At 44.8% G+C, this 24,267-nt stretch overlaps 1 protein-coding gene and 1 long non-coding RNA gene across 3 annotated transcripts in view; one reads left to right on the top strand and one right to left on the bottom strand.

Moving 5' to 3' along the window:
• Window positions 1-24,267, top strand: part of Thsd4 (thrombospondin type 1 domain containing 4) — a 567,279-nt gene that overhangs the window by 27,169 nt on the left and 515,843 nt on the right. For both annotated transcript variants that reach the window (XM_087905294.1, XM_087905295.1), the window contains exon 3: window positions 13,583-13,652. In XM_087905294.1, coding sequence (XP_087761420.1) covers window positions 13,583-13,652 — 70 coding nt within the window. The remainder of the gene's footprint in view (window positions 1-13,582; window positions 13,653-24,267) is intronic.
• LOC146894558 (uncharacterized) lies at window positions 690-22,923 on the bottom strand. The gene is made up of 3 exons (XR_015001743.2): window positions 22,883-22,923; window positions 5,279-5,514; window positions 690-877 (listed from the first exon to the last, which is right to left on the bottom strand). It is a non-coding gene; the product is annotated as an uncharacterized LOC146894558 (long non-coding RNA).

Below are 24,267 nucleotides of genomic sequence, written 5' to 3'. Positions count from 1 at the left end.
GACCCCAAAATACTGCTGCAGAGCACCAGAGGAGTGGGAAGTGAAGGCAAAGTCAGGCCGGCCTCAGGCCGCTTCTGCAGCAGAGCTGGGCACAACAAAGTACAAGCGACAGTCGGATACTGAACTGGATGGGAAGAGCAAGTAGGAGATAGGAGCGGACTCCCTACCTGACAAGCAGGTGTGAGTGTGCTGTCATCGAAGAGGCACTCCGGAAGACGTGGGGTTCCTCAAACACATGGCAACCCAGGCTACAAAGCAGAGCACTTCCTGGGAAGAGGCCCATTTGCTATGTTTTCCTTCACATCCTGGAATTCGAATGGTTGCCCCTCCTGCATTGGTCAGAGCAAAAAGACTCTTGGCAGGTCTGGTTGGTGGATGCTTCTTCATGGGTTCTGCTGTCAGGGTTGGAGGAGGAAAATGTGAGTTATGGGGCTGGGCCGGTGGCTCTGCAGGAGCAGAAATTGGAGTTTTCCGGCAAAGCCCTGCCTCAGAGCCAGACACGCATCACTCACTGTATGTCTTTTAAAAAATGGTGTGTGTATGTGTGTGTACATGAGTGATCCCACACATCATTCCTCTAGTGTCGCGTGTTTTATTGAGGAGCCATCTCACCATCCCAACTTTTATGTACACGTTTTTCTTCAGGCCCATTTCAATATATTTTATATTTTACAAGCAAAGCAAACCCAGAGCTATATAACACCTTTAATTGAAATGCTTTTCAAAATATTCTGGAGGAAGAGAGTGTTCCGATAAGAGCGAGAAGTCTCTGACAAAGTAGAAGAGGAGCAGGCACACGTGCTTCATTCAGGCAGTTTCTGTGCTTATCAAAGCAACCAGCTTCGTGGAGATGGGTGCGAAGAGTCAAGGGATCTCTCTATGCAGAGGGAAAGCAGGTTGCAGTTAGACATGCGCTGCCCAGAAAAATCTCTGAGAGGAAAAAACATTCAAGGGGATTCACAATACCGACACACAGAGATTTAGTTTAAAAATCCTTCCTCAGTCTTTGCCAAGCCACAGAACAACAGAAAGTCAGCTTCATCCACATTGAAAGAGACAGCGAAGCCCAGGGATTAGCACAGACCCCTGCTCTGCTCCCAACTCTGGTAATGAAGAGACTCCTAGTCAAAGCCAGTAGCAGGAGATGCATTAAAGTTCTAACCCTGAATGAGCTGGGTAGCTGGTTGTTAAGTCCTGGGTAAGCTCCGGATGCACGGGAAAGCTATGGAGGAGCAAAATCCCTTTGGATCAAAAGGCTGAAGGGAGCTAGATCAAGGCAAACTTGTCTGTATTTATTTCAAGTCAGAAGGAAAATGTGCTAACTGACACACACAGAAGGGCTTGTATCTCTTAGACTTCAAATCACTTGCCCTGTGTATGTATGCATTTGTGTGTGTTGTGTGTACATGTTTGTGTGTACCTATGCACTCAACTGTGTCTGTGTGTATGGCGAAGGAATGTGAAGGTCAAAGGTCCGACCCAGGCGTCTTCTAGTCTTCTAGGCCTCCACCTTCCTCGTAGAGACAGGGTGTCTCACTGAAGCTGGATCTGGCTGATTGCACTAGACTGACTGGCCGGGCCAGAGGGAGCCTCCACTCTCCGCCTTCCCAGTACCAGGATTGCAGATGCTTGCTGCCGTGTCCTCCGCTCCTGGGTTTTTATGTGGGTGCTGGGAATTTGAACTCAGGTCTTCAGGCTTACACAACAAGCGCCTGGCTGACTGAACCCTGGCTCCACCTCCCCCACTTTCTCACTGTAAAGCTTAGCCCTCCATGATGATGGCATAGCAAGCTGACCCTACCAGCCAGCAGCCCGTGAGTGCCGGAGCGGCAGGTGCTCTCCGCATCTCCGGTGCTTAGCAGAGCTGACAAACCTCACGTTTCCAATGAAAACACAGGCGGAAGCAAAACTACTAAATGCCAAGGAGGTGGTTACATTGGCAGGAAATAGAATGGATTTGGCCGTTTTTATTTTGAACGGTAGTTTTTGAAGAAATGCAGATGTAATTAGGGCCATTACAGTGAGATGGTGAATTTTATAGGTCTTATGGAGGAGAGGTCTGGATCATTTTAAGGGTTTTACAGTCCATGGCCTTAGGTCAAGTGTCTGGTTTTAGTCTTTGAAAACATCAGCTTCTCCTTTCCTTGATATACACTCCAGTAAAGTATTATTACTTTAAGCCTGTCAGCCATTCCACTTAGAAATACAACCCAAAGGGATTGAGGAAATGAGAGCGAGAGGGGTGACTGCTCTTGGGGCCTCTTGGGGACTCTGAAAAGGGCCCTGAGGACAGATGTGAGGGGATGTGGGCTCAGAGATTGTTTGCCTGTGTGTGAGAGCGTCCAAGATGGGGCTGGATGTTTGAGGTGCAATCAGTAGTGAACAATCCAGTCTCCCCTGGGGTGAAGAAATATGTGATAATTGGAAAGGTCAGGGGTCAATCACTCTCCAGTTTTGGGGGGGGAAGATCAGGAAATGAGGAGGAAGAAGAGGAGGGAAGTAGAGAAAACGAGAAAGGGGTGATGTGGGATTTCCTCTCTGTACCATTGATTAATAAAGAAACTGCTTTGGACCTATAGCAAGGCAGAACTTAGCTGGGGGTGGGAACTAAACTGAATGCTGGGAGAGAGAAGGCAGAGTCAGGGAGAAGCCATGGGGCCACTGCTGGAGACAGACATGCCTAAACTTTGCTGGTAGGCCACGACCTCATGGTGATACACAGATTAATGGAGATGGGTTAAATTAATATGTAAGTGCTAGCCAATAAGAAGCTAGAGCTAATGGGCCAAGCAGTGATTTAAATAATATAGTTTCTGTGTGATTATTCGGGGCTGAGCAGCCAGGAGCCAAGCGGCCTCCAACAACAAAGAGGAAGTAGAGGGAAAGGAAGAAAAGGCCACTGAGTCAAGTTTTTCAGTTTCCTGCTATTTCAGAGGCAGGCCAACCAGGCACTACCTGCAATTATAGCACTCGGGAGGCTGAGGCAGGAGGATGGGAAGTTGAACCTGTTAGTCTTCTGCTGTCACTTTAAGAACTAACCACGCCCACCCAGCCACTTCTGACCTCCCCTTCACCATCTTTCTCTCTCTCTTGTGTGGTTGTCTCCTGTCGTGTGCATACGTTTTTCTCTGTCTCTGTGTCTTTATGTCTTTATATTTGTCTATCTCTGTCTCTCTGTTTTTTTATTTTTTTTAAGTAATAAATGTTTACCCTTATGTTTATTTACTATGTCTTGTGAGCCTTTTATCCACCGAAACCGCCCGCCTGACTCCCCTGGCTGCATGGCGTTGCAGGGACTCACGGCCATCCTTGCCGGACTCCGCGAGCCGCCCGGGACATCCCATCATCATATTCTTTTTAAAAGAACAAAAGAAGCTGCAGGAGACCCTATCTTAAAAACAACAACAACAACAAACCCTTAAATCAAGCAAAGCAAACAAACAAAAAGTCAGACTGGGATTTGTGCCAGCTGTCACCTAAGCCGCTACTCAGGTGACACTCAGTAAATACATCAGAGTATCGAATGAGGGGCAGACCAGCGGTGCAAGGGATAACCCATCTGGCTAGGGCTTGTAAGATGAAATACCGAACACAAAGCAATAATTATCTTTTATATGAAAGAAATTAGGACGAACTTCTATTCCTGACCAGGATGATCAGTGTCTTAATCACAAACGTAGGCGAAAGCATGGAAACCGTAGAGGGACACACCTTCTGCAGTGTAAACTTAAAACACATGTAAGTCCTCACAGAGACTGTTTTCATGTGGGGCCAAGAGCATTTCTTTGCGCATGAAGCCCTGGCTGTCTTTTTTGTGCAAACCACACCCGTAGGCGTTATCTGAGGTTTCCACCTTAAAGCCGGGTGAGAATTTCAAGGTTTGCAAAGCACTCTGAGGACAGAGTTAGTCTAGGTTTTAAGGGTTTTTTCTTCTGCCCTAATCATCTGCATTTATCTCATCCACACCTCATTTGCCAGCGATTCCCTCTGCCTTGGCTGCTGGCCTTATCCTGAGTCTTTCCACAGCCTTCAGCTCACTTTCTAGAGACAACCATCAAACACCCCTGCTGCTGTGTTCTGATTCACAGCTCCGTGGACCTCTAGGGTATTCTGTGTAATCCAGAGCAGTGCTAGCTACCAATGCAAACAGGCTTGGGAACGGGGGCTTGTGAGTACTACCACGCTAATGGGAAAAGGCCAGACGTAAGTCCAGGAAGAACCTACTGGACGCTCATATGTGGATTTCTGGTGGGAGCCATCTGACGGCAGGCACAGAGGCCAGAGGAAATAAAAATGCATCTCTGGAGGGCTGCCCTGGCAAAGCCTACCTATAAAATGACGGCAAGCATCCAGACGGGATTGATTTTGCCTTATGCCTGGCACAGCCCTGTACCTGGACCCTGTCCTCATCACTCAGTGCTTGATTGTGGGATTTGCTAGAACATTCTGTACTGAGATGGAGTTGAATGGTGTCAAGGTGTGATCACTGGGTTGCCAGCTAGCCGTTCCTTGCCCCCCCCCAGGTAACTGCTTTGCTGTCCCCCTCAGGAGTTAGAACCAATTGCTCTAATTTGTAGGACTCTATTAGCTTACCTTCCTTTTACTAACTTTACCGTCTTTCCCATGGGGAATTATCGGGTGCATTAAAAAAACAAAAACAAAAGCTGAGCCTATTGGTGGTGGTGCACTCCTTTCATCCCAGCACTCTGGCGGCAGAGGCAGATTGGGAGGCAGATCTTGGAATTCAAGGCCATCTTGGTCTACAGAATTGGTTCCAGGATAGCCAGGGCTGTTCCACAGAGAAACCCTGTCTCCAAAAAAACCCAAAGCCCAACAAAACCAATGACAAAGAAACAAAATATAAAAACAAAACCAGAAAACAAAACAAAACCCAAACTGGTGAGGAGTGTTGTATCACAGCCTCATTCTGATTTATTTTTCCTTCTCCTCTCCCTCCTTCTCTTTCTCTTCTTCCTTTTCCTCGATTTCATCTTCCTTGTTCACCTTCTGCCTCCTCCTACTCCCACCTCCCCTGTCTTCTCTTGTTTTCTTATTTGAACACAGTGTCATATAGCCCAGACTGACCTCAGACTTACCATGTAGCTGAGGATGACCTGGTACTCAGAATCCTCCTGCCTCCATTGCCTGAGTGATGGGAATACAGAGCTAAAATACCATGTCATGCCTAGTTCATATGGTGCTGGGGATGAACCCTGGGCTCAAGCAGCATGCTAATTCATATGCTACCACAGGACCACACCCCTCACCCCTCATTTACCTTTTCTTTTGTATTTCCTCGTTCCCACTTCCTTTTTCCCTTCTCTTCCATTCTGCCCTCTGTTCTTTACTCCCCTTCATTGTTTTGTACTGGTGATTCTGCTGGCTGCAGAGGTATATCAAAAGTTGGAGAGAGAGAGGGGGAGTTCACCAGAGGGCTCTGGATCTTAAAAAGCTGTGGCGTGATCGAGCACCTTACATTCCCAGGAAGCATGAATGGCTGCAAGCACGGCAGACCTGGAAATAGGCAATAAAAGCAATGTGCAGTTAGAAAGGTGGCTAAGTCTGCACTGTAAAATGGAAATGTTTCAGTTCACACAGACCAGGCAGGCCTTTCCCCAAAGCCTGTTGGATTTGATGTGATTGGATTCAGGTTTCCCAGGCCAGGGGGAACCTGATGGGAGCCAAGTTAAGAGGACACTATTGTACGGTGAACAATCTCTCAGCTGAGACAAGGAAGGAGCCAGTGACATATCTGGGCCTCGCTCTCTTGCCAGAAGTCCACAATGCCCCCAAGACTCTGTGTGCACCAAAGGCCAGGGCTTTGAAGGACACTCACCCTGGGGATGCTGGAAAGCTAAAAAAAAAAAAAAAAAAATTTAAGCGGAGAACACTCTGAATAAGGAATAGGGGGGCATACATAGATTACACTTTTAAGAAATTGAAATTTAGATGATTGCCTGCCTCTGCTGCCATCTTTCCTCCTCCTCTCCCACCTCCTTCTCATCCAGATCATTTCTCTTGTCTTTCTCTATCAGGGAGAAAATGGATGCATTAAAAATGGCAAGTGGTTAGTCTGTAGAGAGAACGCTGTTATACCCAGGAGGCTCTAGGGTCTGGCAGTGCAGAACTGGGGCTGAGAGAGTGTGTGGCTGCCCCAGCTGGGGTTTGCATTTCGGTGCTGAGATATTGGTACCGGCTGATTCGGTTCTAGGCCGTTCCCTATGTATCTCTTGGGTTGTATTAACAAAAGGAGAAAAGATGTGGAGGGGGATCCCCACCCATTTTCCTTGTTTTGATATTTAAGACTCTCAAATGGTGTTGAGTCCATTGAGGGGATGTGAACTGGGCAGCGGTGAGACACGGCCTGTGCTGGAATTGGATGGTTGGGTGTGGCGAACAGGGTAGGCCAAGGCAAATACGGAAGCCCAGAACCCTGGTTCCGTGATGTAAATCTTGTACCATTTCACTGAGCGTTATTTTCTCGTAGTATGCTTGAAATCTACACTAGCGGCGGATAAATAGCGTAGCTCTTATTTTGGTTCCTGTGAAATGTTGGGTAGTTTTGACTGCAAGGTGGATCAGAAAACCTTAGGTGTGTGGCTCCCCACCTTCCACACTGAAGGGGACTTGTGATTTGTTTGCCAAAGGCCCTGGTAGCCTTCAATCTGTCAAAACGTTGCAAGCTGAGCGCCCTTTGCCAAGGCAAACTATCCGGGTGGAATAGCACAGGGGCTTCGTCCAGACACATGCACGCTCTCCTGATCCTTGGCACTCATCTGGAACCGGGTCAGGAGGAGCAGGGGCTTGTGCTGGGCTGTCCTGTGTTTGGAAGAGGCATGGGCACAGAGACAGACTATTAATTAGTGAGGTATGTGTGAGCAAGGTTGGGGAGCCCAAGACAGCCTCCTCTGAGCAGGGCTAGGAAACCTTCAGCCTTTGGCAGAGCTTCCTCTGGCCCCTGGGGTTATATATTGCTCCGACTGTTGTTATTGCAGCCCAAAGAATAATTTCCCCTCTGGGGGGAATTTATTTTATTCCATTCAGAGCAGAGCCTATTTAATAACTAAGGTTTTATCCCAGAATGGCTTTGTTGAGGATTCTTGTGTGTTTGAGCTTCACCAGGGCCCAGCTAGCAAAGAGAAGAGACACTGGAACCTCTAAATAGCTTTTCAGCAAACATTTCTCTTGAATAATCGGGTAAGATTACTTTTTGGAGGTGGGCGTCACATAGAAATTAAAAATAAAACCAATCTTCTTTTAATAAATCTTTTCTAAAAGAACATTTAGAAGCTCCAGAAGTTATTTTGGACATTATAAAATCTGTTCATTCCCGTGAGTCCCATCTGTCTGAAATTTCAGAGGTCATCTGGATGGCGCAGCATCATTTACCAGCTCAAGGCGCTGTTCATTAGTTCCATGCACTGTTCATTAATACAGCGCATTGTTCCTGAACTCAGCATGTTGTTCGTTAATTAAATGTATCAAGCACTTTCTGTGTCCTCAGTACTCTGCTCGGGACAGGGATAAGACAGAGACAAAATCAACACCCCCTCCGTTTTCATGCTAGTCTGTGCATGTGTTTGTATGTATGGTGTGGGCATGTGTATGGAGGTACATGTACGTGTGTGGAGGTGCATGCATGAGTGTAGAGATGTTATATGTGTGGAGGTTATGATTGTATGTAGAGGTGCATGTGTGTGTGTGTCAAGGTGCATGCATGTAGAAGTACATGTATGGGTATAGAAGTACATGTATGTATGTGGAGGTGTACTTTTGTGTGTGGAAGTGTACCTATATGTATGGAGGTGTACATAGTGTGTGGAGGTGTACATATGTGTGGAGTTATATGTCTGTGTGTAGAGGTGCATGTATGTGTATAGAGGTGTACATATGTGTGTGGAGGTATATATATGTGTGTGGAGGTATATATATATATGTGTGTGGAGGTGCACATATGTGTGTGGAGGTTTATGTATGTGTGGGGAGGTACTCTTTTTTAAAAAGCATTAACTTTATTTTATGACTTCTTATACTCTTTTTTTTCTCCCAAGTCTATGACTTTATCTAAAACTATGACCCATTTAGAGGTCTTTTATGTCTGACTCTGTCCTATTGCATTGTCTGTAATCCTCTACTGACTTGAAGAGCTTTTCAAATGCTGAGCAGCTTGGTTGTGGCTGCTCTGGATGTTGGCTCCACCTCTCTCCAATTTCAAAATGGTGGGCGTACCATTTCTGCTAGTTCTGGGGCCTCCAGATAGGAGCCACACTCAGCACTTTAACTCTGAGAGCTTTTTATCTGAGTTATAGCCAAATCTGTCAGACAGAGCACTGCGCAGCCTGGAAACATCTCTCTGTATGGCGTCAGAAGTCTGCCATACTCTCCTGTTTGTGTACACCTAGTAAACCTGATCCCGCCGCCTGCCCAGGCAGGGAGCACTGAGTCACAGGCATGGTCTCAGCCACTTTCCTCCCAACCCTAGTGGGCACAGAAACACCCAGGTCCCACAAATGTCACTGAAATGCTTTATAGCCAGAGTTCGCATTGGTGGCACAGTCCAGGAAGCCGCATTTTAAAATGGCGTGGCTTTCCCTCCCCTCCTACAGCTGAATCAAGAAAAGCTCTCTTCAGCAAACCGCCAGCAAACAGCAAAAAGCTATGTTAAACTCTCTGTGTGTGTGTGTCTAGAATTCCTTTTCAAGCCCTCTCATGTTTTACATGGAATTAGTTGACCACGTTGGGTGCCACTCTGTAGTATGGAGGAGTGGGCTGCGTCCAGTCCCAGACTGGCTTACACCCGGGCCAGTGGGCTGCTTGTCATCCCTGTCACGTGGCTAGCTTATACCTGAAATAACCACACAGAAGCTGTATTCATTTAAACACTGCCTAGCCCATTATCTCTAGCCTCTTATTGGCTAACTCTCACATTTTGATTTAACCCATTTCTATTAAACTGTGTGTCACCACAGTGTCATGGCTCACTGGGAAAGATTCAGCATGTCTGACTCTGGCAACTCCATGGCGGCTCTCTCTGCCTGCCTCCTTTTTCCCAGCCTATCTAAGTTCTCTTTTCCCTGCCTATCTAAGTTCTGCCCTATCAAAAGGCCAAGGCAGTTTTTTTTTATTTATTTAACCAATAAAAGCAACACAAATCCAGAAGAACCTCCTACACCACTTCTCTTCTATGCCTCAATTGCCAAATCTGTAAAATGGGGATAGCACGGCCTTTCCAGGCCAATTACTATCATAGCCTGGCAAGGCTTACTCTTTTAAAGAAAAATGACCAGATTGGTGTGATTTCATTACAAACAGAAGCTCCATAAATGTGTCATACCTCAGTCCCTCAGAGCCTTGGCTCCACAACGTGCACACACTTGCAGTGTCAACACTGCAAGTTCTGCGTAAGCCCTGACTCCACTGGCACATTCAGGGCACAGAGCAGGCGAGGGCCATGCAGTTCCCTGTCTCAGGCGAGGGCCATGCAGTTCCCTGTCTCAGGCGAGGGCCATGCAGTTCCCTGTCTCAGGAGAGGGCCATGCAGTTCCCTGTCTCAGGAGAGGGCCATGCAGTTCCCTGTCTCAGGAGAGGGCCATGCAGTTCCCTGTCTCAGGAGAGGGCCATGCAGTTCCCTGTCTCAGGAGAGGGCCATGCAGTTCCCTGTCTCAGGAGAGGGCCATGCAGTTCCCTGTCTCAGGAGAGGGCCATGCAGTTCCCTGTCTCAGGAGAGGGCCATGCAGTTCCCTGTCTCAGGAGAGGGCCATGCAGTTCCCTGTCTCAGGAGAGGGCCATGCAGTTCCCTGTCTCAGGAGAGAGCCATGCAGTTCCCTGTCTCAGGAGAGAGCCATGCAGTTCCCTGTCTCAGGAGAGGGCCATGCAGTTCCCTGTCTCAGGAGAGAGCCATGCAGTTCCCTGTCTCAGGAGAGAGCCATCTGGTTCCCTGTCTCAGGAGAGGGCCATGCAGTTCCCTGTCTCAGAAGAACTTACTGCAAGTTGCCTGTGAATTACACCTCTTCCCTCAGCTGCTCAGGTCTCTGCTTAAAGCTTTTTGTCTCCCATGAGACTTTGCAGAGAGCCACTCCATCCTCCAGCCAGGACTATTTCTTCTCCCCCAAATGACTCCTGTGACACCCACGTCTCTCTTCCCATAGAAAGTACCACCAGGTCTGGAGAGACCGCACAATGAACAAAGTGCTTACCACACAAGCACCAGACCTGAGTTCAATCCCTAGAACCCATACTAAAAGGGCCAGGTATGCTAGCTCTCTTTGGAATGCCAGAGCGCTAGGGAGGCAGGGGCAGACAGGCTCCTGGGACTTAGCAGTCGGCCAGCCTAGCCTACTCAGTGAGTTCCAGGCCAGTGAGAAACACTTTCAAAAAAAGAAAAGAAAAGAATTAAAGAAGGATGGCATCTGCAGAATACCAGAGGTGTCCTCTGGTCTCTACACATATCCATACTGTGTACACATACATGCACCTCCACACGCAGACATATACCTCCCCACACATACATATACCTCACCTCCACTCTCTGTGCTACTGTAGACAGAGACTGTACTTTCATTTCCTGGCCCTCAGACCCAAATAATTGCACAGAAACTATTAATGACAACACTGTTTGCCAATGATCTAGGCATATTTTTAGCTAGCTCTTACATCTTAAATTAACCCATTTCTATAAACCTATGTATTGTCACGAGGCTGTGGCTTGCCTGTAATGTTCTGATGTCCTTCTCCTTTGATGGCTACATGGCATCTCTTTGATTCCTCCTACTCTTTCTCTACATCTCTGTTCAGATTTCCCACCTGGCTTTACTCTGCTAAGTCATTGGCCGAAACAACTTTATTCATCAACCAATAAAAGCAGCACATATACAGCAGGACATCATGCCAGCGTGCCTCTTGGAGACCAACTCAGGTTTTGTTGCTTACACCTCGGATGTTTTCCCAGTCAGGCACTCTCCCAAGCTCCAGATACTTAAGCCATCGTCCCATACTACCAGTATGGGAAATGTTTGCACCCATTGTGCTTCATGATCCTCACAGATGAGAATATTTGTGGCTTAGAGATGTTACTTTACCCAGGATTACCTGATGGGACTAAGCCAAGGTGGAAGGATTCCTGAGAGTTCAAAGCCAATCTGGATGACGCAGTGAGTGCCAGACTAGCCAGGGCTATCTAGAAAAAGATGTCCTAAAAAAAATCTCTTAAAAAGTGAAACACACAGAATCAAAAGTTGAAAGGAAGGTGTTTTGATAGATGAGTACTTGTTTTTCATTGTTGCTAATAATGTTTTAGTAAATATTAATTGAGGAATTGTAACATCACCATTGGGGCCTATTCTTTATTTAATATAAGCCTTGTGGGTGCCAAACAGTGTAGATCAGTGGTTCTTAACCCTCCTAAACACTGACCCTTTAACATAGTTCCTCATGCTGTGGCGATCCCCAACCATAAAATTATTTTCATTGCTACTTCATAACTGTAATTTTACTACTGTTATGAATTGTAATGTAAATATCTGTGTTTTCAGATGGTCTTAGGTGACCATTATGAAAGAGTTGTTCGACTCCAAAGGGTGGGCACCCTTAGGTTGAGAACCACTGGTGCAGATTTGTTTGTGCAATGGAGAGTGAAGCTAGAGCATGTGGCTGCTGTGGGAAATCCTGCTGGGTTGCAGTGGTCCAGCCAGAGGCTCGGCAAGCGATAAATCAACTCTTCATACTTTTGCCTTTAATATTAAATGCTCATTTAGTACTGATGGCCTGGTGGCATATTGGATCTTAGAGGAGGGGTGGAGCCTTTCTCTATCTCTGTACCCTTGACTTCCAGATGCCACTATGTTCTTATCCCTAACCCCACAGAGGGGTTTTTTGGAGGAGGGGATGGGACAGTGTTTTGTACCCCACAGTGATGGAGGCCTCAAAAAGGTGGGGAATTGCTGCATAATTGAACTGCCTTCAGGTTTAAGCACTAAAACATACTCAAAAGATGCAGTGATTCAGGAATGTTCAGAATAATGGCATTGTTGATTAGAAACCAGGACTCTGGGAACTTAAATTCTTGTGTGTGTGTGTGTGTGTGTGTGTGTGTGTACACTTGTGCACAGTCTTAGGTGTTATTCCTCAGGTACTGTACCACTATTTTGTAGACAAGGTTGCACACTGGCTTTGGAACTCACTGAGTGTCCACATTAGGTTGGCTGGCCAGGGAGTCCCAGGGCTCCTCCTTTCCCCACCTCCCCAACACTAGGATTACAAGTGCTCACCCACCTGGCTTTTTGTTAAAGTGTATATCCAGGGGGTGAAATTAGCTCCCATGCTTGATGACAAGCGCTCTACTGGCTTAGCCATTGCTTCAGTCCTGGAACCTCTTGTTTTTCCTCTGACTTGCCATCCACATATTTTTTCCCCTCTATCATGTTTGTCTTAGCTAGGGTTTCTGTTACTGTGAAGAGATACTATGACCATGGCAACTTTTATAAAGGAAAAACATTTCATTGGGGTGGCTTACAGTTTTAGAGGTTTAGTCCATTATCAACATGGCGATGTGCAAGACAGACATGGTGCTGGCTAGGTAGCTGAGAGTTGCAGGCAACAGGAAGTGAACTGCCTCACTAGGCATGGCTTGAGCATATATGAGACCTCAAAGCCTGCCTCCACAGTGACACACTTCCTGAAACAAGACCACACCTACTCCAACAAGGCCACAACTCCTAATGATGCCACTCTCTTTGGAGGCCATTTTCTTTCAAGCCACCATAGTGTTCCATGATCCTCACAGAAGACAAGAATATTTCTCATTTAGAGATATTAGCTTGCCTAGGATCATCCAGGTGGAAATGGCAGCATTACGATCCATGCCTATCCATGCCTATCCATGCCTATCCATGCCTATCCATGCCTATCCATGCCTAGATGTAGCTGCAGTCAGGGCTTCATGCTGCCTTTTATTGCCTCTGGGCCAGGCCAAAACAAACAAACAGACAGACAGACAGACAGACAAAAATCTGTATCTTTCTTTTACTCGATACAAGTTCTAATCAGGGTTGGTGACAGTGATGCTTAAGGTAGCTAACCTCCTATGATACCTTATTCTGCTACAAGTGGGCAGAATAAGGGCTCTAAAGCAAGCCTGAGCTATGGGGAGAGGGAGCTCCTGGGCCAGCTAGAAACCCCCCTTCATGCTGATCTTGTTACTTTGCTAACCAGCACATGCTGGCATATGCTGTGTTCTGTGTGAGGGTGGTGGCCATCCTACTCAGCTGCCTCCACACCTTTGAGCATACTTTCATTGTTATTCCCACTTTACAGAAGGGAGACTGAGGCTCCCAGAAGCTGTCTTGGAGCTACAAGTCCTGCCGGAGGCTAGTAGGCCTGGGATTTCACCCCACTTCTGCCCCATGTCATGGCCTTCCCCAGCGTGGGACTGCTTCCTCTTCCCTTTGTGTCTTCTCTGTGTCTGTCTCAGGACCTGGGGTGGAACGACCTCTCCCTTCCAGGAATGAGCTGGTGCTGCCAACTTCCTCTAGGTTCTGCCAGGACCATACTCACAGACCTGCCTGTTGCTCTTTTTCTTTCCTAGTGCGCTGGCCACCATCCTGCTGCTCGGTTCTCAGCTTGTTTGCCCACAGTCCTCTACTGAACACAGAAAGGTAAGTCTTGGCCACTCAGAGCCATTGCGCTTCTCTGCCAGAGGGGGCGTGGTCACCGTGGCCACTTCCGTTATCCTTGTTTTAGCTGGGGGTTAGTCCCAGCTGATTCCGAGTAGAAGCCCCATTTCTGGAATATTCGCAGCCTTGTCATTTTTTCCGTAAGTCAGATAAGAAGCCGGTGCGCCGAGTCAGTCTCTGAGCAGGGCTGACTTTGCAGCCTGTGTCACTAGAGACCAGTGGGAAAGCCCTGCAAAGGCTTGTGGGCAGAGGCCCCGCTCAGGAGAGGGGAGGGTTTGACAGAGCTGGTCCCTGTGTAAGCACACCTGCAAGGCCATAGGCAGAGGAAGACTGGAAAAGCAGAAGTGATGTGAGAGGAACCCCTCTCTCTGAGATACGGAGCTGTAGTCACTGATGGAGGGGTCCAGCCTCTACTGCCAGTGAGGGCTCTGGGAAGGAAGAACATGGCCTTTTGACCTCCCACGGTGACTCCAGTTGATGCTTCCCTTTGAATTAGTCTAGGCCAACGGTTCTCCACTTGGAGGTTGAACAACCCTTTCACAGGCATTGAATGTCAAATATCCTGCATATCAGATACCTACGTTATGATTTATAACAGTAGCAAAATTACTGTTATGAAGTAGCAACAAAATAATTTTACGGTTGGGGGTCATCACAACTTAATGAACTGTATTAAAGGGTTAAAGCATTAGGAAGGTTGAGAACCACTGATCTAGAGAATTGACAAGAGCCATGGTTCAGTCCCCAGAGGCTAGCTTTCTAGGCCCACAGTACGTGAAGAACTCATTTCCCTCAAGTTCCACCTACCTCATGTAGAACTTTGCCCTGGGACATTAGCTGGCGTGGTGCCGCCTGGCCACGGAGCAGGGGCTCTGTCAGTGTTTCCTGAGAAGTAGACACGTGACGCTTGGCCAAAGTAACTCAAGTCCAGTTCTGCTCCCTGGGTCTCGAGAGGAGAGTATTGAAGTGGACTTGAGTGGGTTCGGTCCTTGGCTAAGAGAGGGTTTTCACGAGAAGTTCCGAAGCAGAAATGGACTGAGAGGAACACGTGCAAAGGGTTCATTCGCCCCCGAGCAGTGTTTGCTGTTCTCCTCTGATCTATTTAATTTCTTTCTGATCTGGGAATTACGTTCTGTTTTTCTGAACCAGATAGAAGTCTCTATAGCATCTTGTTCCCCGCTGGCAAGACAGCCCTGTGAATGTGGTTCTCACACACGGCTGTAACTCTGGAGTAGAGCCTGGCTTAGTTAGGTGCTCAATGTGGTACTTGTTGAATGACGAACGGATGGAATGACTGGGACCTGACCAAGGTCCAAACATCATATTGCCAGATTGATTTGGAAATTTATAGCCTCTCACTCTGTTGTCCCATCCCCAGTCATAATTTTAATAAGCAGAAGAATGTAAAAAAAGTATTATTGTGCTCTCAGTTATTAATACTTGGTATTATTGGGACTAATAGTTGACTTGCCCTAATGGAGTTCTTTTTGTTCTTATTGATGCCCAAATATGCAATCACAGTTAAATTATTTTATAAATAACCCAATTTTTTTTTTTTTTTTTTGCTGTCTCTCTTTGTCTTTCAAGATAACCTGAATGATATATTGAGCCTCAGGGTAAAATGTTCCCAAATAGATGTTATCTTCATTTTTCTTTTTAAAATATTATTTTATTAAATTTCATTTAATGTGAGTCAAACTGAGTCAAACTGACATCAGAGAGTCTTCACCCAGCAACTGATGGAGGCAGATGCTGAGACCCACAGCCAAACATTAGTCAGAGCTTGGGGAAGGGGAAGAAGGATTGTAGGAGCCAGAGGCATCAAAGGCACCACAAGAAAACCCTCAGAACCCACTATCCTGGACTCATAGGAGCTCACAGATACCAAACAGATAGCCAGGAAGCCTGCATGGGACTGACCTCAGCCCTCTTTGTATGCTACAACTGTGTAGCTTGGTATTCTTTTGAGACTCCTAACTGTGAGAGCAGGCGCTGCCTCTGACTCAGTTGCCTGCTTTTGGGACCCTTCCCTCCTACCAGATTGCCTCATCCAGGTTTAATAGAAGAGAGATGCCTAGTCTCACTGTAACTGACAGATATCCATGGGAGGCCAGCCTGCCCTGTATCTGAAGAGAAACAGAGGAGAAAGAGTGGATAGGGGGAGGGTAGGGGAAGAGGGAAGGTGATAGGGGAGGAACTGGGAGGAGAGGAGGGAGAAGAAACTTTGGTTGGGATGTAAAACAAAAAACAAATTCATTTTGTGTGTGTATGTGTGCACGTGAGTGCATGTGTGCATGCGAGTGCATGTTTGCATGTGTGTGTGTGCATGTGTGTGTTACACATGCCAAGGGGCACATGTGGAGATCAAAGGGCAATTTATGAGAGTCAGCTTTCTCCTTCCACTGTGTTGGTCATGGGGATTGAACTCAGGTTTATCAGCCTTGTAGAGAAAACCTTTACCTGCTGAGCCATCTTGCCCACCCCCTCATCTTTCTCAAAGGTTTTCTTTTTACTGATAATGGAAACAGAAAGGTTTATGAGGTGCTTTAGAATGCTGATTTTAGAACACTAAGCAAAACAGTATCATATCTTGGTATGTAGTACCTCATTGTCAAAATATTATTAAAAGCTTTGCAATTGAAGGCTAGGTTTAAACCCGCCTCCTGCCATTTGTAGATTTCTTCACTCAGGGGAAAGACATCTCAGAACAGTTGTTGCTCATAATAAACACATGTGTCTTCTTGCCATGAGGCCAAGAAAAGAAGGCACTCGGGCTTTCTTGGGTGGTAGGTTGCTTTTCATTGTTTTTTTAGGGCCTTGTGCAACTGTGGCTGTCATCCTGGGGATCCCCAAAAATCTGGCAGGAAAAGCAGGGCTGGCAGTAGTAGCATCCATCCACAGAGGCCTGCAAGAGGCAGACTAAGGAAATGCTTATTAACAGGGTCTGAAACCCTGTAAAGAGACAAGACTAAGGGAATGCTGGTTAACTGAGCCTGCAGCACTGTCTATAAGGAACCAAGACTAAGGACATGCTCATTAACAGGGCCTGCAACACTGTTCATAAAGAGTTGTGGAGAATACTTTAAGTTTTTCTGGACCACACTTTCTGTCACAATCATTTATCTCTGGCTGGTTCGGAGGCAGCCAGAGGCACTGTTTATATGAATACTCATGGCTGTGTGCCAGTAAAGCCTTATTTACAAAAGTAGGTGGTAAGCCGGATTTGGCTGGTGGGCCAAAGTTTGCTAACCTCTGCTCCAAACTCAGGATGTAAAAAAAGGAACTAGGGCTCAGGATATAGTCCATTCAGTGGGGTGCCTGAGTTCAATCCCTAGAAGTCATTTAAAAATCCAAAAGTGATGGCACACCTTTGTGATCCCACCTTTGGGAGATGGAGGTGGGGGGATGCCTGAGGCTCATTGACCAGCCATCATTGCCCACTTGGTGAGTTCCAGATCAGTTTCAAAAAAGAAAAAGTGGTAGATGGTGACTGAGAACAATGCCTGAGGTTTTCCTCTTACCTGCACACATGGCATACATGGGACATACATGTGCACGTGAATACACAGGAAAACACATATGTGTGCACATACACACATGTATTTTGGAATCTGAAGGTGGAAATAGTTTCTTACTGGGACTTAAAAGAACAGAAGGGAATTGGGAATCACATAGTTTTTGATTAAAATAAGATTTATAATTGCTATCCAGTTGCTTTCATTACATAAATACATTCATAACTGACTTCTAGCTGACCTATTGCTTTGTGATAAAATTGCTACTCTTGATTGTTTGCAGAGAATAGCAGAAAGGATTAGAAACCCATCTACGGTCAGTTCTGTAGGGACAGCATTATTAATTTGCACGTGTTATAGTGGAGTGTGTATATGGAAGCCGGCTACTCGAAGGCTCTCTTTTCTTCCTTCTTACTGTGCTGTGTCCAACTTTTGCATATGGAAGTGTTTCCACGACGTAAGTTATTCCAACCAAGAGACATAATTTGTAAATGCTGTCAAGTAAACTATGCACGTCTCCGCGTGCTTGGGTGAGTGGCTACATCTCTTTAGAACTGTCCTATGTAATAATAAAGGCTGGGGGGACCTGGTGCAGAGTGTAAGTAGCTCTTTCCAGATGTTTCTGTCCAGAAGGCCTCCTCTTCTGGCAGGATTAGCAACCCCACAGAGGACCACTCTCCCCGCTCACCCTCTAGTCTCGGAATTAATTGCTGATACTTGGCAGAAGGTGGTAGGTGTTTTTTTTTTCTTTAATTTTTAAAGCAGGGCCCAAGGCAAACTCTCTGTCCAGGAAAACTGTGAAATAATGCCATTTTATGTTAAATATATTGATTTGTGTGTGCATGGGGGACAAGTATTCCTGTGCGCTTACTTGTGTGTTACTCCTCATCCCCATCACCCTCATCATCCTCATCTACATCATCCTCGTCCTCACCCTCATCCCCATCCTCATCCCCATCCTCATCCCCATCCTCATCCACACCTTCCTCATCTACATAATCCTCATCTACATCATCCTCATCCTCGCCCTCATCCCCATCCTCCTCCACACCATCCTCACCCTCATCCCCATCCTTCTTCTCATCTTCATCTTTGAGACTTTGTCTGCCTGTTGCTGTTCTGGCTAAGTTGTCTGACCACTGGCCCCAGGATCCTACTGTCTCTAACTCCCCATCAGCAGGTTACAAACATGTGCCACCATGCCCAGCGTTTGACACAGGTGCTGGGTGCGTACTCGGGTCCTCTTGCTTGTGTGACAAGCACTTTACAGACTGAGCCATCTCCCAGCCCGAAGTACTGTATATCTCAGCTTCCAGATATGGAAATGTAATTAATTTTAATTGCTCTTGTTTCTTACGTGTATTTTTAAAATTCACATTTCTTGTTTGCTGTAGAAAACGTAGTAAGTGATGATGACTTTTGGAAGGAGGAAGTAAAACTCACTGCTAGGGCTGCTGGCCAAGGGGCCACACTGTAGCCTGGTGTTTACAGAAACTTTCAAACAAACAGCAGAGACACTATGGAGTGGAGTGGGGGAAGTAAAATATTTGCTTTGCTAACTGATAAGCAGGTCTTGATGCAAGCAGGGGACCTTCTGATAGGCCATAGCCACCACTGAATTAATAGGATGTGCCGCCATGGCATTTAAATGCCCCTTTAACCATGTCCCCTGGTTAGAGGCTGAGCAGAAAGCCTGTGGAAGAGCAAAAAGTTTTCAATTTTAAAAGTCGTCTCATATTATTGATGCTTTAGAAAATGAATGCTCCTAGGAGCAAATGCAGGAGAGCATCTTAGGATTTGAGGCAGACGAGCACTTTCACGTGGCCTATCTGCCCATCTGGGGATATAGCTCCGTAGCAGAGCATCTGCTTGGACACAAGAACCCTAGAAGCAAATGAAGAAACAGACACATAAAGTAGAAAAAGATTATACCGTATTGAAGTTGAAGACTTAGGAAAATCAAAACATACTGTAAACAGCCAAAATATAATCGAGGTGAAGATGGTCAATCATGGTGTGTTTTCTGGAAGATTTGTATTTGGAATGTACAAAGAAGCCCTATTGATCATTGATAAGAGTTGAAGCAAGTCAGTTTAAAAATGGACAGAACAGGGAAGGTAGGTGGCTCAGCAGGTAAAAGCAATTGCTTCGCAAGCCCAATATCCTCAGTGTGCTCCCCGGCTCTCACAGTGGTGGGGAGAAAGGACATCTGGATTTCACCATTGAAGGAGAGCCAGGTTTTGTCGTCTGATCCCCACATGTGTGTTGTTATGTGTGCACATGCATGCGTGAACGCGTATGCGCACACACATATACACACACACTAAAATTTTAAAAATGGGTTAAGTATTGACTATAAAGCACATATGAGAGAACACCCAAATGGTCAGTAAGTATGCACAAAGCTATTTAGTGAGAAATGGTTATCCCTGGATGAATATTTTTTAAAATCTTGAGGTGTCACTACCACGGTTGCTAAAATAAAAACACTGGAGGTGTAAGTGTTCCAAGGATAGGAGCTGTCAGAACTTCCATGTGTCACTGCAGAACCTGAAAATTGGAGCTCACACTGGCCAGCACTTACCTGTGAGGAAGACGTCTGAGGCTTAGGAAAGAATGGCTGGAAATCATGGAAGAAAATAGTGCTTAGTATTTGCCTAGAACTAGGCATATAAGCTGCTCCCAGTGACTAGACTTTGAAAACTCAATTTAAAAGGTACTTTAGAAGACCTAGAAAACTCTTGCCTCAGTATTGGGCTTAAGTCATTCCAGACTGTGTCCACAAAGGATCCAATTGTTTATTAAAACTCAACTATATCCTAGGATAAAGCTCAAAAGTAGAAGAGTGTATTGAGCTGCAGACTAGTCCATTGGCAGACTGTTTGCCTGGCATGTGGAAAGCTCTGGTTTAGTCCTAGGCACTGGAATAAAAGACTATAGGAATCTGAGAATGCTCAGCACTAATCAGGGTAAAGCCCAAGCTGGCTAGCATTTAATTGAGCGACTACAAGTGTGCACAGAATCAGAAACATGTCTGTGCCATTCTCCACGGCGGGAGGGTGGTCAGTCATCTGTAGCCAATGCGGTGAACTCGGACTTTAGAGATTGAAAAGAAAGATCGGAAGCCGCCAAGGTTGTGTTCTCTATGTTCAGCAATCTCCACAGAGGCCTGGGAGATATGTAATAGAAAATACCTAAGTCAAACGTTTTGAGATGATAACAGCAATTAGACAACAATGACAATTAGTGGAGAGGATTAAGCACAGCTTCAATATTGCAGAGGGAAACTTGCGTAAACTTGAAGACATGATAAGAGAAATTTCTACAAGATGAAACATAGGGAAAAAAACGGATGGACAGAGCATCAGTAATTCCAGGCAGGGCAAGTGTGCAGTCAGGGTGCCAGCAGGAGAGGAGGTGAGGGGGCAGGAGACATGCTTGAAGAATTAGGAAGATTTCCAAATGAATAGAAACCATCAACAAACAGCATCATTGGATTTTAAGCACTAGCAATGTGAAGAAAATGGTGCCAGTCTTTATCACTCTGCCCCAGGATAGTGGTAAAGAAGAAAATTTAAAGTCTCTGGGAAAAACATTCAGGATGAGAATAGAGTCCCGTCTCTTGTCATCACACTGGCATAGCGACATCTTTAAAGTATTAAAAGAATAAAGCTGTGAATGTAGGGTTTTATACCAAGCAAAATAAAAATGAAACAAGTACATTTTAAAGTGTATGAACAATGCACCTCACTTCCCTATCAGAATTATTAGCAGAGATTGGATGTGCTGGTACAAGTCTGTAACCTCAGCATTAGGGAGACTGAATGGTTGGATTCAAATTCAGCTTGGGTTAAGTATTAAGACTCTGTCTCAAAAACAGTGTTGTTAAAGGAAATTGTTTTTCAAATTTTTTTTATCGTATGTACATATAATGTGTGCCTGTGGACACACTTTGCATAATGTACATGGGGGGGGGACTCAGAGAACAACTTTGTAGAGCTGATTGTCTTCTTTTTTCCTTTACATGGTTTCAGGATTTGAACTGAGGTCCTTAGGTTTGCATGACAAGTCTTACCCTGATTCGTCTTGCTATCGCTAAAGGAAGTTCTGTAGACAGAATGAAAGTATGGCTCCACACAAATGAAGAAGTAGGCCATTGATAAGGACATTGATAAATACTGTTGGACATCATTTATGGAGGTGGATATGGTCTGAGAAATGTGTTAGGTTATTTCATCTTTATGCTGACATCATAGATTGTACCTATAAAAGTTAGGTTGGCCATGGTGTCATCAAGCAAGAGAGTGTTATAGGGCCACTATCATATATTCTGCCTTTGACTGAAATACCTCTATGTAACATGAGACTATATGTGAGGACTTTTTTTCTTTTTGAGTGTCTTTCAAAGATTAGGTTTAAATGAGAATAATTCTGTTACAGGGTTTATAACATATGCCTAAATACAAGATGACAATAAAATAAATCCCAGAAAAGGGTACATTTGACACTGTGGTTCTTATCATACCATATGCCAAAAGGTATTATATTCCTTGAATGTTAAATTGGATAGATTAAATTTATTAAGTTAATCATAGGACTATATACCCTAAACTTATTACAGCACAGTATAGAATAGCTTACAACCCAAAAGGAAGTAAAACAGAACCCTAAAAATACTTGGATCAAAAGAAAAACACGCAATGTTTGTGGCTGCAGAAGCTCAGATTGAGACAGGCATTCTTCCCAAACTGACCTGCAGCTCTGACATCATTCTAAGACAATTTTCAGCAGATGTTTTTGCTGTAATCGATAGGATGGTTTCAAATTCCCCAGGGAAATGCAGAGGACTTTAGATAAGTAAACTAGTGTGTCTTTTAATTGTAAGATTTATGCCATTTAATATTTATCTTATTAGGTAGGGTAATCATTATAAGGATAGTATGTTATTGGCATAGAGATAGTCAGATAATGGGACAGAGCGGAGTATAAAAATTGATCCACATATATATGAAAAACTGATTTTTTGATCTATAGCTTTATATATCCAATTTAATATGATGATGTAATCATTGGATAGCCACATGCCAAAATATGGGCTTCAATCCATTTTTTATATAATAGTATATAAATTAACTCGAGCTTAATAAATGAGGAATGGAAGTTATTCCCCTTAACATAATAAAAGTCATATAGTTGGAAGTCTATAGCACTCAATGGCAAAATAGAGAACAGTTCTCATGCAAGAGCTAGCACAGGCATGGGTCCCCATTTTTGTCACTTCTATTCAACATAGAACTGAAAGTTCTAAGGAGAAACCTTGGGTAAGGAAGAGAAAGAAAAGACATTCAGACAGGAAGAGGTTGAGGAAAATAACTTCTGAATTCATAAGTGCACTTAGCAAAACAACAAGATACCAAGTCAACAACGCAAAGATCAGTTAGGTATCTACCCAGTAAAAGTGTTCAATCCAAACAGGAAATGGACCAAGGAGGTGAAATCCTGAGCAGCAGTACTGCAAAGTGTGTAAGCGGAGATTGTGTCTGCATTGACTAGCTGCGCAGACCCAAATAATCACACAAAAACTACATTAATTACAACACTGTTTGGCCAATGGCTTAGTTGTATTCCTACCTAGCTCTTATGTCTTAAATTAACCCACTTATTAAATCTGTGTATCGCTGTGAGGCTGTGACTTACCGCTAACGTTCTGACATTCCTCTCCTTTGGCTGCAATGTGGCGTCTCCCTGACTCCACCTTCTTTCCTCCTACACCTCTACTTGGAAACAGTGGTAATAAAACATATTTAACCAGTGGTAATAAAACATAGTCACAGCGTACAAAGGGGAATCCCACATCAGTGTTGCTGGAATTGAAAAGGATGTAGATAAAGGTAAAAGCTTAACCATGTTCATGAACTGGAAGAATTGCTATGCTTATAATGTCAGCACTACCTAGAGCTATCTCCAAATTGGCTGTGAATAATGTAGCTATGATAAATACAATGTTTTGTAGAAATAAAAAGGTCACCCCAAAATTTATATGGAATTTCAAGAGAACAGATAGCCAAGGCTGTCTTGTAATAAGAACAAAGCAAGAGGTCCCATGCTTTTTTAAAATTATTATATAAAAATGTATTGCAAAGTGACATTGATCAATCTAGGACAGGACTAGTACAGGGGCAATTGGAGCAACAGTGGAACAGAACAGAAAAGACAGAAATGAAGCTTGAGCATTTGGTACCTATGACTCTTACAAGGAAGCCAAGACCATTTAATGAGGAAAGGACAATCTGTTTGGCAACTGATGCTGGGAAAACTGTATATTCCTATGCAGAAAAGCAGAGTTGATGCTGCCTCACACCGTATACAATAATAACTCAACATCTATCAAGCGCCTAAATATATGACTTAAAACTACAGAAAACTTAGAAGAAAGCATAGGACAAAAATCTTTAAAACAGTGGAATTCGGAGTGATTTCCTAGATGTGATTCCACAGGTACAATGGCAAAAGAAAATTAGACAATTGGACTTAGTGAAAATAGAAAATGTTGTGACTGGAGACATGACTCAGTGGTTAAGAGTGTTGGCTGCTCTGGTAGAGGATCCAGGTTCGTCAGCACCCACATCATGGCTCGCAACTGTCCATAACTCCAGTTGCAGGGATCTGATGGCTTCTTCTGGTCTCCTTATGGGCCGTGTACCCACATGAATACACTTACGTGCAGGCAAAAAACACATAAAGTAAAACATATCTCTTCTTAAGAATAAAAAAAAACTCTGCCTCAAAGGCAGTAGCATCAACGTCTAAAGACAATCAGAAAACTGGGAAAATATTTATACAATCAGGAAATTGATATTAAGAATGAACAGAGAACTCTTGTTGTTTTGACTTTGGTTGTTTGTGTTTTGTTTCTTTTCATTTTTGAGACTGACTGTCCTGAAACTTCCTTTGTAGACCAGGCTGGCCTTGAACTCATGGAGATCCGCCTGCCTCTGCCTCCCCAGGACTAACACTAACGGTTTGCACCACCACCACTGGGCTCATACACAGAACTCTGATAGCCCAACAACAAACAGCCA

Source organism: Myodes glareolus, chromosome 4, assembly GCF_982192425.1.
Source record: "Myodes glareolus chromosome 4, mMyoGla1.1, whole genome shotgun sequence".
Classification (NCBI taxonomy): domain Eukaryota; kingdom Metazoa; phylum Chordata; class Mammalia; order Rodentia; family Cricetidae; genus Myodes; species Myodes glareolus.
Note: the sequence above shows the minus strand (reverse complement) of the source record. Positions and strands in the feature narration are given on the sequence as shown.